General features: G+C 34.4%; 3 protein-coding genes across 3 annotated transcripts; 1 reads left to right on the forward strand and 2 right to left on the reverse strand.

Annotated features, from left to right (window-relative positions):
* Window positions 1-3,576: 3,576 nt before the first annotated feature.
* Window positions 3,577-5,905, reverse strand: LOTGIDRAFT_205189 (hypothetical protein). The gene is made up of 5 exons (XM_009050201.1): window positions 5,861-5,905; window positions 5,179-5,314; window positions 4,824-4,947; window positions 4,288-4,450; window positions 3,577-3,929 (listed from the first exon to the last, which is right to left on the reverse strand). The coding sequence occupies exons 2-5, from the start codon at window positions 5,298-5,300 to the stop codon at window positions 3,826-3,828; spliced, it is 513 nt and encodes a 170-aa protein (XP_009048449.1). The 5' UTR covers window positions 5,301-5,314; window positions 5,861-5,905; the 3' UTR covers window positions 3,577-3,825.
* A 296-nt stretch (window positions 5,906-6,201) lies between these two features.
* Window positions 6,202-7,640, forward strand: LOTGIDRAFT_173015 (hypothetical protein; the record flags this gene model as incomplete). Its single annotated transcript, XM_009050202.1, has 5 exons — window positions 6,202-6,284; window positions 6,494-6,553; window positions 6,829-6,874; window positions 7,104-7,196; window positions 7,575-7,640. The coding sequence occupies 5 exons, from the start codon at window positions 6,202-6,204 to the stop codon at window positions 7,638-7,640; spliced, it is 348 nt and encodes a 115-aa protein (XP_009048450.1).
* Window positions 7,641-9,668: 2,028 nt separating this feature from the next.
* On the reverse strand, window positions 9,669-11,708 carry LOTGIDRAFT_140273 (hypothetical protein; the record flags this gene model as incomplete). Its single annotated transcript, XM_009050203.1, has 3 exons — window positions 9,669-10,370; window positions 11,043-11,321; window positions 11,580-11,708. The coding sequence occupies 3 exons, from the start codon at window positions 11,706-11,708 to the stop codon at window positions 9,669-9,671; spliced, it is 1,110 nt and encodes a 369-aa protein (XP_009048451.1).
* Window positions 11,709-14,709: the final 3,001 nt, after the last annotated feature.

Below are 14,709 nucleotides of genomic sequence, written 5' to 3' on the forward strand. Positions count from 1 at the left end.
AACGCTAATAATAAAATAAAATTTACCAGCTGAGAAAAGAGATCAGTTAGGTTAAAATATTTCCTAGTGAGTAAAAACCAACTGTTCCCACAATCTAGTTAGTTATAGAATCAAATTACATATAGCCTGGTTTAAAATAGAAATAACTTGCCACAGTCACACACTTTAAAATACTACTCTAGATTTTATATCTACCAGGGATGTTAATTTGGCTGTATTTACCAGTCATATCTGATTAGAGCTCTAGACTGTATTTACCAGTCATGTCTGATTAGAGCTCTAGACTGTATTTACCAGTCATGTCTGACTAGAGCTCTAGACTGTATTTACCAGTCATGTCTGACTACTAGAGCTTTAAACTGTATTTACCACCCTTGTCTGACAAGAGCTCTGGATTCTTTTTACCAGTCATGTCTGACTAGAGCTCTGGATTGTTGATTTCCAGTCATGTTTGACTAGAGCTCTAGACTGTTGATTTAGCTGTAATTACCAGTTATATCTGACTAGAGCTCTAGACTGTTGATTTGGCTGTCATAACTGACTAGAGCTCTGTTGTGTTGCTTTAGCTGTATTTACCAGTCATAAAATAAAAAGTTCATAAACCACAAACAAAATACCGGTATTCTACAAGAATCTCAGGAATCTTGTTGGTGCCAAGTTTAATCATTTTAAATTCTATTTTAACTTGTATATTGATTGTAGTTTTATTTAATCTAATCAAAAAGTCATTTAAAAAAAAAATACATTGTTTTGGATACATGCCATGAGAGATTGACTCAAACAACTTTAATAGAAATCCACCCTACTCCTTTCCAACAAAATTGTTTGCCTTGTATAAAAGTCTCATATACCAGAAATGTTTGACTAAACCTCTAAAATGTCCAACTGTGCTTTGTACCGTTATACAATGATTTTTAAACTTTAAATGTGAATACAGGACACTGCATCAATTCGCACCATTCCAATCTCAATCCGACATCTTCTGTTCGGCAAATTCTAATAAAACTAAGCATTTTATGACGTCAATGCCACAAAAGGATCTATTGATCTAAGGACCTCTCTAATACTGATGTTTTAGTTCAAAAGGAATTGCAAAAACCAAAGACGTCTGATTATACCAGTAATAATTCACCAATAGTTTTCCCCATCCTTTTCACTTTACCCTTGACAGTGTCATCACAAATAAAAGGACATACCTTTGTAGAAAAAATTAAACTCTTTACAAAACTGATTCATCATTTGGCTTGTGAATTCTTACAGTAAACCTACAAAAATATTTTCGAAATGTTTCCAGTTTGTCCTACAATCACAGATAAATTAGAAACCGTTTTAAAATATTATCGCATCACTGTGAAAAATTTCCCTCACTCGAAAAATACACAGGGGAGATCCAATAATAGCTGAAACGTCGGTGGTTGATTGGTGAAAAATACCTGTCAATTTGCTATCAGAAAAAATCTCACCTTTACGCACTAAAATCCTTCTTTGTCATGGAATTAACGATACAAAGGTGGCCTTCGAGATTTCCTTCAAATAAATGCTAAAATAAACCATACAAACCTTTCACAAACAATTTTAGTCGAAAGCCGACTGAGATCAAAACAAACTTGACTGATCAATATTAGGTGTAGGCCAACACGCATGCGTAATATTTTCTATTTCCGCTTCCGATTAAATAATCCATACTGAGTTATCTTCTCTTAGTAAATATTCACATTCTTTTTCCCATTGCCCGCATTATTTTTAGAGATAAAACAAATAAGTTACTATTTTTACGTAAATATGGGATTGTCAAATCGACGTCAACATTCAAGGACTTTTCCTCGAGTGGGTACAAAATTAATCAAATTTTTACGGGACTGAAAAGTAAAACACATCAATTTTCTACTTTCGGCCGAAAACTTCAAAATTTAAATATCCTTTGACGGAAAACAACAAAACAGAAGTCCAACGTCAGCAAAAGGAAAGAAAAATTAGGATCATTTCCTTAAAACTCTTACAGAAATCCGAATTCTATTCAAAACGGAAACAGATGGTCTAAAATTCAAAATACGTCAGAGAAAATAGTAAGAAATGTAGATATTTGTATTATGAGTCATTTTGGTTCGAGTCAATAAACTCTACAGCTGGTCAGCGGACAATAACACCAATAGTCCGAAAATTAGTGACCCTGGAATTGTCAAGATAGATACTGTTAACAAGCGCAGCCAGCTAGCTAGAAACTTGCTGACACAGCCAGTGCTTCCTGAAGTCAGCCCGATGTTGGTTTTCAATCCTATTCTACTACACTCAGATAGATATTGTTGACAGATGTCAGTTAGCTAGAAACTAGCTGACTCTATCAAGTTACTGCTAGGAAATGAAATGAATGAGTTTTACGTCCTACGTTTCAAGTTACTGATCATAACATAACTGACGTTAAACATTAACTTGACAAATGTCCAGTAGCTAGAGCCAGTGAAATAAATCCATATCTCTCCACTATGATCTAACATTCAAATTAACTAGAGCTCACCTCGCTCACATGTTTAAGATACACGATCTTCATCAGGGCAGCTAGTTTAAGAAATGGAACTTAACAAGGGCGTTACAAGACGGGGCCTGCCCCACCCTACACTTGGCCCCGAGATATCAGTATAAATAAGATAGATTGAAAAACTAATAAATTTGTGCCCACTTACAAGGGAGTGACCATGTTTATATTAAACTTATCTTGACTTGAAATAGAAGTTAGACGAACGAGGTGGGGCGTGGGAGTTGACGGGTCGATTAAACATACGTATTTTTCTCAAAAAATGAAAACTAACAACAAATTTGTCCTGATGAAGATTGTGTATCTGAAACATGTGTTGGCAGTATGAGATGAGCCCAAGTCAAATAGAGTGTGGGCGAATAAAAGAATTCAGGGTCAAATGCCCCAAATTCCGAAGTATATGTCGTACCCTTAGAAGTTTAAACAACAAGTAGGCGTTGGCATCGGATTACAACAGAAAGTCGCCACGTGAATAGAAATATTGTCATTTATTTCAAATTTAAATAACACCAAGGTCAACCGACGACATTCCGTTCTCTTTAATACACTATATTGTTATAGTAGAGAGAATGAAACAACCATATTTTACAATGATAACAATTTAGATACTCTAGGATACTATCGTTCAGTCCTTAGACAAACCTCTAGGCATTGATCTTTCCGGGATTATCAGTACCCACTTACAGATGGGGGTAGGCATTGATCTTTCATGGATTATCTGTACCCATTTACAGCTGGGTCGATTGGATGAATAAGAAGGGCGACTCACGTACGACGATCGAGATTAGAACCCACGATATCCATTTATTCAACGTAACCAAGCAAACATAACGTCATAAGATTCCAGCGCTCTAACAGACCGTACTACAGCGGGCCCTCAATATTCTAGATTGGAATGAATTGGGGTCTTACGTCCTACTGTTCTGCATCTATTATGTTTATCGGAACAATAAAATCTTTAATTACTTTATAGGCCCTACTTAACAGAGGGAAAACGATCGGGATGCTTGTGAGGAAGGTATTTTTTTACACACAAATCAACTAAATTGAGAAAATATTCTTTATTACAATGAATAAACTCGTCCCTTAGTGAGCATTTCATTTTCCACGACTCGTAGAGTCTTTAAAAAAATAGCGAAGTCACTTTCCATATGGACGTAAAATTTGTCTTAAAACGACGTAAAAAGAATGGAAACGAGGTAAAAGGGAATAAATAACCTTAAATAATGGTTTATAGATTAGCTCATTTCTACACCTGGCCAATCCGGATTATAAACATAACAGGGCCTTGATTAAACGCTATTTTTAGTTAATCTAGTTATCAGGTCCCTGTGTTGTGGAAACTCGGCTATCATGGCCCCTCGATCGCCCGCAATCCAGTCTTTAAACTCAAATCCTGAAATAAATTGAAGTTTTACGTCCTTATGTTTTATCATTGATATCTATCCTTATGTTTTAAAAGACGGACAACACCGTACAGTGTGAAATGAAGAGAAATTTGCTAAGATATATTCATACCGTTGATGGTTGATTCTTACTTCACACCCAGCTTCTGTGGAAATGCCCCTCTACTTTAGAAACAGAAATGGTCACTGAAACCGCGGCTAGTGTCTTCTTACGTGCCCTTCTACCTATTGGCAACACATAGAAATATTTTTTTATTACACGGCCAGTGCCTACGGACATTCCCTTCTACTTTAGTCAAACAAAAGATGACGACCGAATCCACGGCCGGTGCTGTCGTGAGTCCCTACCTGGCATTACTACGGCGCTGAATAAAACATGTTCGCCCTCAATGACCTCGGCTGCGTACCAGACATCATGTGGAATCACCACTTGATATTGTGCTGCATTATTCTTTAATACATCACCCAGGATTTGGAATTCATGACGACCGTCTTTACCTATAAAATGAACCTGCAACAAAATGAGACATACATAGAATATTTCTTTTGGGTGGTCGCGAAATATTGACCAATCAAATGACGTTATATGACGTCTTAACCAATGAAATCGCAGTATTTTTTGAGAGGCAAATAAACATTTCTAGGCGGACTTCACAATTTTTTAAGTTTCTCCGAATCATAAGTAAGGGCAAGTATATTTTTGGCTTTCCCACCCCGTTTCCAGTTTCCTTATTCCCGAAGTCATCTCCAGTCATCTGATTGGTCTAGCACTAAAAATTGATTTCAAATTTAGTTTTATCATCCAATCAAATTACTGTATTTATCAAATTCTGGATATTATTTTGGGTTTTGAGAATAAGGCCCCTGGATACGCCCCCTCCTACCTTCATCACCCCACCAGAATGCCAGAAATAAATCTCATCAGACAAGACTCTATGCCAGGAGATAAAGTCTGGAGTTGTCAGAAGAGTGTTGATGCTGGAACCAACATTTCTAGGACCATCGTGTCTGAAAAATAAAACGAAAAACAATCAATGGCAACAGTTTATAATTTGATTAGATTATACGATAGCGAATACAGTCAATCAGAGCCCTTGACATCGGACTTGGAAATTGGAAAGGTGCCATGCTAGTTTTTACTCGTTTAAAGACATGAATTTACGATTTAAACGTAGTTTCATTTGGGCTTGGATAAGAGAAAAAAAAATGTCGTAAATATTTCAATTCTAACCAACTTACTGAGTTTTTTCCACAAAGTTCACTTTTCGGTCACCGATCCATTTTATGGCAAATAAATTTCCCTCAGGGTGGGGCTCTAAGTTTAATATTTTCTTAAAGACTTCTCTATCTTCAGCAGACATCTTGGATTATTTTCCTGCAAATATGAAAAAGTATATTCCTTTCTGCTTGAGTTGTATAATTTTTAGGTTAGTAAAGCTATTAGCATGGCCTCATCTGCACATAGAGGTAATAATATAAACTGTATAAATTTGCAGTGTAAGGGAAGTAACTTCATTTATAGACCACAATTAAAATTTTAATTACGAATCTTATTCACTCATTACTTTACCAGGAAACATACTTCAAAGCGTTATTACTGCAAAATAGTTCCCTGAAATCCCTCTAAACATCGGATTTGCTCTCTAAACATGTAAAATTATCTTTCAAAACAAAAGTAAATCATGAAAATGAAAGTAGAATCAATAATGATTTGATTGGCTGTTAAAAATAAACCAACCAATCAATGATCCCGTGACATGAAGAAGCAAATGGTATATCCTGACCAAAACACAGAATCACTGCAAGAAACTTTCACAGTGCCAAGCAATCGTAAACTTGGATTCCTGAAGGTTCTGGCAATCTCTACCGTCATTTTGGTAACTATGGCACCTGTCTAAATGATCGTTTTCGTGAAAATTACCTGGGTAGCAAGCTGACACGTTGAATTTACTGCTCACTAGCCGATTAAAAAGATAAGAGAGGTCATTAATTGGAGTTATTTACCTTTGACCAATGGCTTAAAATTAAAGGTCCAATCCCACTAATATGCTATTAAGTTTGAAATTGCTGGGTTTGGAAAAGAAATGGAGTTTTACATCTTACTTTACTGGCTCTACAGTTTTTTTGACTTTGATTCCACATATTACCTTAAAGGACAAAAAAACAAATCCTGCCTCAACAATGTTTCTTTTCTTATTTCAGATATCCATGGTTTATTTGATGCCGTTATTTTCTAGTTTTATTCGTCGTAGTTTTAGTAAAATGGCGGAGAGCTACATCTCAGGCACGCATTCCATGGCTTTTATTACAGTACCCAATTTAGAAGTCGCGAAAAAACTGTCGCAGTAAGTTGAAATCATCTGGAAATGTCTTTCCAACGCTAGACTATTATCAATAGTTAGAACACCTTACCTATTGTAATGGATTGTAATAACAGAGGTTTTTCAGTTATATGTCTGCAATTCCACTTAAACTAAGCTTCTTTTATGAAGTCACTATTACAATAATAATAATAGATACTAATAATATCCTGTAATGTTAATGAATGTTTCAGTGGTATTGTGAAAGAGAAGCTAGCAGCTTGTGTTAATATTATACCTGGTATCACTTCAGTGTAAGTCCTTTATAGATTTCACCTCAGTGTAAGTCTACCTTTAATTCTAATCCATCCTTTAAACCTTTAACACTGAACCTTTATAGATTTCACTTCAGTGTAAGTCTACCTTTAATTTTAATCTTTTAACTAATACTTTTATAATATATTCTTACCTATTGGAGGATTTGAACCCACAGCACCTTATTGTCAACAGTAAACAATCCATCTCACTATCAACTGATTTGGTATTATTCTTTTTGGTCATTTCCATTTTTCTTTATTACAAATTTCAGATATGAATGGGAAGGAAAAGTTGAAGAAGATTCAGAATTATTATTGGTCTGTATTCTTTTAATTTCTTAAAATTTACTGTTAACTTGCTTGTTTTCAACATCCTTGATTTAGAAAATTAAGCCCTATAAACTAGAGTAGCTGATTTTGCCCCCAAAAAAGACAAAAATGTGAGACAAAACACAAAAGCCTGTAAGCGATAGACATGGAAAATCAAGACAAAACTAATGGCCCCATGCCAGATAAATATATTGATTTTGTTACTTCTACTTTCAAGATGGTGAAAACTCAGACAGTAAAAGTAGATGCTCTGTCAGAATACGTCAGAAAAAATCATCCTTATGAAGTGGCAGAAGTCATTTCATCAAAGGTACGTCCTAAAATATAAACGAGATAGAGTTGAAAAAAATATTCTCGGTTATTGAAGATGTACAACGTCATGCAGTGTTCATTGAAGTGTTCATTGCCAGGCCAAGACATTAGCCAACACATTTTCTATTAGCATCATGCAGGGCTTTGTTTATTGTCTCATCATAAATACTAGATGGTTATTCCTACAGAGAAATTGTGATTGGACAACAGCATTAGCTTACTCTTTTTCAATTTCTAACTGCCAATTTATCTTAAACGTTTAAACTCTTCAAGTTATTGGGCCTCGGTTTATTGTCTTGAGAAATGGCTCTTCAAAATATCTTTTTACACTGAGACAATTTTCAACACAAATGAGATAAAATAATTTAAATTTCAGATTGACAACGGGAACCCACCATATTTAAAATGGATCTCAGAGGTTGTTCGTGTTAAAACAAGTTGAAAAATTGTGAAAAAATATGCAAGGTGTCTAATGTACAGATGATGGTTTTCAATTTTTCTCACTCAACCAAGTAAATATTCTTATTAAATTGATGGACTTAAGTAACTGACCAATCAGATGACTGGAAAACTATTAATTTAATTATACGAGGAACTGGCCTCACATCGTCCTTGAATATAAAAAAAACAACAATAATCTCTTTCATGTTTCTCGCCTCATAATTCAAATAGTTTTTGATCATTTTTGTCAAAAAAATAATTTTTGTCAAAATAAATCAATTTTCAGTTTTCTTTGTTTATTAAATTATCACCTTAAAACCATGGTAACAAGTATATTTTCTGATAATTTGCTTGATTCTGTAAATAAATGTGAAAATTGGTATATATATTAAAGGAAAATGAAATGAAATGAATGGAGTTTTACGTCCTACTTTTCTGCACCATGTGGGTTAATGAAGACGGGCAACGCCATGCAGGGTGACGCCATGCAGGGTGCAATGAGGGAAATTTTGCCAGGACAGCGGCATTAGCCTGCTCTCTTTCGATTTCCAACTGTCGAGGGATCTTTAACGTGCACAGTCTGTAGCACACGGGGCCTCGGTTTATTGTCCCATCCGAACGACTAGACGCTTTTTTCATGTCAGCCCCTCGTACCTGCATCACTGACAGGGGGAAACCGGGTTGAAAAATCCGAAGGTATTATCTCGACCTATGCGTTATTAATTGATAAACATTGCCTTGTATTGTCATACCACTTTTAATAAAGTTTTTTTGATCGATTATAATAAATTATAACAAATTTTAGAGCAAAGTTTCAAGAACTCAATTCAGAAAGAATCCTGACAGATTCTGAATGGCAAATGAAGTAATCTTCAGAAGAAACAAAAAACGAAACATTCAGATTAGTGAAATATACAATTTTATCTAAATAAAAAAATAACTGAAAATAAATAAAACATGAGATGATTTTATTATAATTTAATTTTAAATGACATTTTAAAGTAGACAGAACCTTTGATAAATAACATCTCATTGATATACTACGCCTTCATTGCTAATATAGACTGAAATAGATCTGTTGTCTGAAGATTGTTAACAATATGTTTCAGGTTCTGTTTTGATATTTCTATTCTGTCGTCTATCAATCTTGATTCTAAGATAAACATTTCTATAAATGAATTCAAACTTTGCACAAATTAAAAGGAAGGAGTAGTATATCTGTAATAGTATTCTAATTCATCTCATATCAAAAAACGTTTGATAAAATTTTCTATAAATAAATGGAAACGAGAAAACAGTCGGATTTAAAAATTTGATATTGATAAAGATTCCTGTATATGAATTGAAATGTTGTAGAAATTAAATAAAGGAGTAGTATATCTATAATAGAGTTCTTATTTTTCATTTCATCATTAGAAATTATATTTCAACATAAAAATCACACATCAAATTTAAAATTCGGAATGTTGCGAAATATTTTCACGATTAATTTATCACCTTCTTAGTAATCTAACAAAAAACAAAATAAATTAATAATGATCTAAATGATATGCTAGCTAACTTTTTACAATTAATATCGTACAAAATATATAAATAATTAAGAGTGCTTAAAATTTCACCCCAAAAAACAAAACAAACCAAAATGCTCTAATAATCTTATTGGGTAATCATAACTATTGATTAAAAATCTAAAAATATTAATTGACCATTTTAATTTGAGCTCAAATGCTTTTTCCAACTGATATCCAACTGAGCCATTGTAAAAATAGTTTTGATAACAGACGGCTCATTGTATATACCCTTAGAAATTTTACCCATAAATGTAGGCCCTAATGTATTAGGTAAAGTTTTGATTGCTGATGACTTGTCCAAAATCTATCTTGGTTTTGACCTGAATGTTTTCACTTTGATCATAAACTTGACCGTGAACATAAAGAATTCAACAAACCAGAATCCCTCCAGAGATCAAATGACTTTTAAAAATTCAAAACCTACCTACCCCTGTTTTACAACATTGTTCATAGTTTTATCACTTTGCATCATTTTTGATAAAATCCCACAAAAATGCATGAAACTCGTTCATATAGGCAGAGAATTCCACCATATTGGGACTAACTTGAATGCATTTTTCTAAATAATGTTTAAGATCGTAATAATAATGCCCTGTCTCCCCGATCAGTATATATTCGCGTAAAATATCACAAACATAATATAATGGAGTATTGAGAATTTGACTGGAACATTTCCTTGTCGCGTTATCACACAAACTTCGACACTGACTCGAATACTGGCAATCACCATCTGACACACACGTTCGATTCGCAAAAATATTTTTCAACATCTGTGCCGATTTTAATTCACTCATGTTTTGTAGAAGAAGTTCATATTTCTCCGTATATCCAAATAAATTGGAGTCAATATTACACAGGAAGAAGGGAAATCCCTCCGTTTCTGATAGGTCAATCACTAACTCTAATAAACCCACAGCTATTTTTAGACGCTTATGTAAACTAGGGAATCCCCAACGATATGAATTGGTAAAAATAGCAGATAAAAACCCTGATTTATTGGAATGATATAAGTAATTTTTTGGATGATATTCGAAGCGATATAGACTCCCACAAGTGCCGTTGATATTTGGAACAGACGATTGTTTATGGAATAAAAAAAGAAGGAGAAATTCTCGATTGTTAATCAGACGCCATACTGATTGAACCTCACCCAAACTCAGCTGAAAATATAACATTAAATTAAATCCGTTTTCAAGAATTGAAAGGCCATATTTCACAAAAATTGAAGGATAAGAATTCTGTTTTGAAGCTAATATTCACCAAATCGAGCTCTCTATCACCTGGTAAAGTAAATATTTAGATAACTATATAGATAGCTGATATTGAGTTCAATCAGCTGGTTAAGTAAATATTAAAGGGATTGTAAAGAGGTTTTCTAATTGAGCAAATTGGTGCTATCAGTGTCCCTGATACACATAAAAAGAAAACCTCTTTACATGTCCATTTAAGATGACTATACAGATAGCTGAAATTGAGCTCTATCAGCTGGTATAGTAAATATTAAGATGACTATACAGATAGCTGAAATTGAGCTCTATCAGCTGGTATAGTAAATATTAAGATGACTATACAGATAGCTGAAATTGAGTTCTATCAGCTGGTATAGTAAATATTAAGATGACTATACAGATAGCTGAAATTGAGCTCTATCAGCTGGTATAGTAAATATTAAGATGACTATACAGATAGCTGAAATTGAGCTCTATCAGCTGGTATAGTAAATATTAAGATGACTATACAGATAGCTGAAATTGAGCTCTATCACCTGGTACAGCAAATATTCTATATCCCTTTGAGGGAGACATTGCCTAAAGGCTTGATAAATCACCTACCTCTTGATTTCCGTTAAAATCAGCAAATTGAAGAAGACGATTAATGAGATCTTGATGGTGTGAGTAACCTAATATGGAATTGAAATAATTACGCCCGAGATCTGAGAACTGTTCGACTGTTAAACCATGGGGTAATTTGATGTCAGTTTCTGGATGCAGTACTGAGACAGGTACCCGTACTACTAAATTATCCTGAATCAGGAATGTCTGAAACAAACAGGTCTCTGAATTAATTTGAATATGTCCAGTGTGGAAGGGCTGAGAGTAGAGTCCAAATCGCTAAGCTATTGTTGGAGTGAAAGTGAGGGGTGTCCAATATTAGGACAACAGATATTTGGTAGAAGTCAAGGGGGGTAAAAAGAAGCTTGCCCAATCTTAGGGCATTAACCAATCTCACAAACTAGCTTTGGGATTTTTTGAGGCAAAGGTTCAATTTCAGAGGTTCATGTACAAAATATTTAGATAACTTATATCTGAAGGGCATGCCCAATTAAACGGGTGGGGGGAGAAGGGGGGTCACCCACACCTATTACATACCTTGATATAAGGATCATTATCTATACAATGTTTTAACTCGAATGATTTCTCGTGACATAAACTATAGCAGATATCTCCACTAATCTCTTTCTTGTGATATTCGTTACACTGAAATAGAAAAATAAACATGTTGTTATAATGCAGTGGTTTCATTGTACGTTGTCTAGAAGCACTAGATACCTACACAGATTTGAGACTATCATTTACCTCTTGTAGATCATCTTCACAATGTCTAGCCATTACGCAATCCATCTATATAATTATCTTGACTGCAATTCCATCTTTTCTTGTATCATGGAAGATTGATCAAATTGTACGCTAGCAAATACAACCCTCAATTACAAGCACTGTCATATTGTTTACAGTCTTTCTATACCTGAAAACAGCATACCTACAGTATAATATTTAACTGACTTGTGCCTAAATGATTGCATACTGTTTAAAGACATGATGGCCAACTCACCAAATTCCTAAGAAGGTTTTTTCCACCACAGACATCATGGTTTGACTTCAACCAGATCATCAAACATATCAGAAATATAATAAACAGTATTATCTTGATTTCAGTCTACAAATAACAACATTGAAAAACTTTGATAAAATTGGGGAGGGGGTGAAGAAAGACCTGGGAGGAGTGGGGCAGGTAAGGGGAGAAATATAATAAACAGTATTATCTTGATTTCAGTCTACAAATAACAACATAGAACAACTTTTACTGATTTATAGTACAGGAGAGGAAGGGATGTGAAAGGGCTGTGAAAGGGCAATGGAAGCTTTCATCATAATGAGTTCAGGGTGAGACCTTAGATAACTGGCATATTGCTTTTCATTGCTCAAGTTTTATTTTCAACTCCACAGTATTTTTCATACAAGTTGTGCTCTGATATTTCATTTTAATCAAATGTAGCTGGCATAAATTCCTTACTTTTGGCACAAGCAAAGCAACAATTCTAGGTGACAAAATTCAAAATAATGAAACCTTCACCAAAACTGGACAAATTTACCTTACATGTAGAAGCATGGCGAATAATGGCCGAAAATGAAATGACGTAATCTTTCAAACAATTCGATCTATCGGAATAACGCCTTAATCTTCTCTTCATTCTTCAACTCATACACTTCATTCTGGCAAATATAGAAAGCATTTTCAAAAATTAGGTATAATCTTTGATCAACTTTATGTACAGGTCCACAGATGGATGTGCAGTAACTTCTTAATATAGTTTATAAGGTGACAGTTTCAGCACCGAAATGATTTTTCAATTTTTATATGGTTATTAATTTCATTTATTGGTTAAAAAAATAGTGGTTAGATTACACATCCTAAACTGTGAGATATAAACGAATTAATTTAGGTTGAATTTATTATTCTTTAGCTATATGAAATGAAATGGAGTTGACATATGGCCATGAGCGTACTACTTTATAGTGATTCTGCCTGAAATCTAATGTTATTCAGTGTGCAATCAGGGAAATTTTACCATGGATTTATTAATGTCTAAAATCTTTGCCTTGCCAACTTTCGCTTCAATTATTGTGTCTCATTGTTCCACAGGAAGGAGGAAGAAACAAAATATCAAAATTATGTAATTGTAGTGGCAATGGCTATCCATAAAACACCAGCCGATATAGTATTGAGACAGTTACTTGCCTTTTCAGAGCCAAAATGGAGGAATTGCCAAAAATTTGTTACTTGACGAAGTAAATTTAGGTTCCTTCAAAACATCTTGATTATGTTTTGTCTCTGGTTTACGTACAAAGCGTTAAATTTGTTGCAAATAAACAAAAGTATTTATTTTATTTTGTTGACTTTTATAACCGGAAGTGATAGAGTTAAGATCATCCAGACGCAAATGACAGGATTCAGACCACTAACACTTCCAACCCAGATTAGAGAAAATGACTAAAATCAGACAAAATTAAGAAAAATAAAAATGAATAATCAACTGGTATTCATATATCAAAAATAACTCCCTCTGTTAACATTAATGGCAAAACCAAAATTGACTTGAATTGACAAAACCAATATATCGTTGAATACAGGGAGAAAGAGAAAATCCCAATTCTCGTTTCAATGTATCTACCCACTCCCTCTCTTTAAATATAATGCATTTGTTCTACAATCGATATCAATTGAGGTTAAAGATTTTTCGTTATTAAAATGCAAGATTTCACTGTAATGTTACAACCGGCGACTGTAATTTTATAAACGATGTTTTATTTTCTTACAACATTAAACTTGCTTTTAAAACTTTTTAACTTATCAAATATTTTACAGATCATTTGATATTATTTCTTCACCAGGAAATGACTTTGGAGTAATATTAATATATAGGATAGTTTTGAAAAGATGGCGTCCTGATGGGAGAGGTGTTGCAGGAAAGGACAGGTTTTATTAAATACATATGAGAGAGGGGATATTTATCGGAGTTCATGAAAAAGAATGCAAAAATGGTTTTAGAAAAAGCATCGTGTGTTAGAGCATGAGGGAGCGGCCCCCCCCCCCCCCCCACCCCTATTGAATATCCACCTCGCCACCCCACTGCCTCCAGCATGTAACCTAACAACTCGTAGTAATAATCACAATAATAGAAAGATAATGAAATAATGTGCTTGACTGAGTGCTCAAATTGAAAACTGGATTTATCTCCCTTGGCGAAAACTTTCCTTCTGTAAGTCCTAAACCTCCTGTGTTTCTGGCTGGGGATATTTTAGGTGTCCATCATTACCCTACCCACTCTGATTGGGGTACAGAAACCTGACACAGCTTAGTGCTAGGCGATTAGGTGTTATGGATTCGAATCCTGCTCAAGGTGAGAAATTAGTGTTCTCAATTATCTGGCCAACATCTGTCAAATTTATATCAGACAAGAGTCAAGAGGTTTCGGACTATTTTACCTTGCATCCTACCACAGCTGGGAGAGTATAATTCAATTATACCATAGAATCAGAATCCCTGAAGACACAATATGTAAACAGAAGATATGATTCCACAATAAGGTAGTACCATTATGTGACACGAAAACAAGGGGGCTGGACTTTAGACTCGATGGTTTACCACAAGATAATAGTCACTATGTTCGACACTGTATAAAAGATGAACGTCCGGATATACCCCCCCCCCCCCCCC

This window comes from Lottia gigantea (assembly GCF_000327385.1).
Source record: "Lottia gigantea unplaced genomic scaffold LOTGIsca_146, whole genome shotgun sequence".
Classification (NCBI taxonomy): domain Eukaryota; kingdom Metazoa; phylum Mollusca; class Gastropoda; family Lottiidae; genus Lottia; species Lottia gigantea.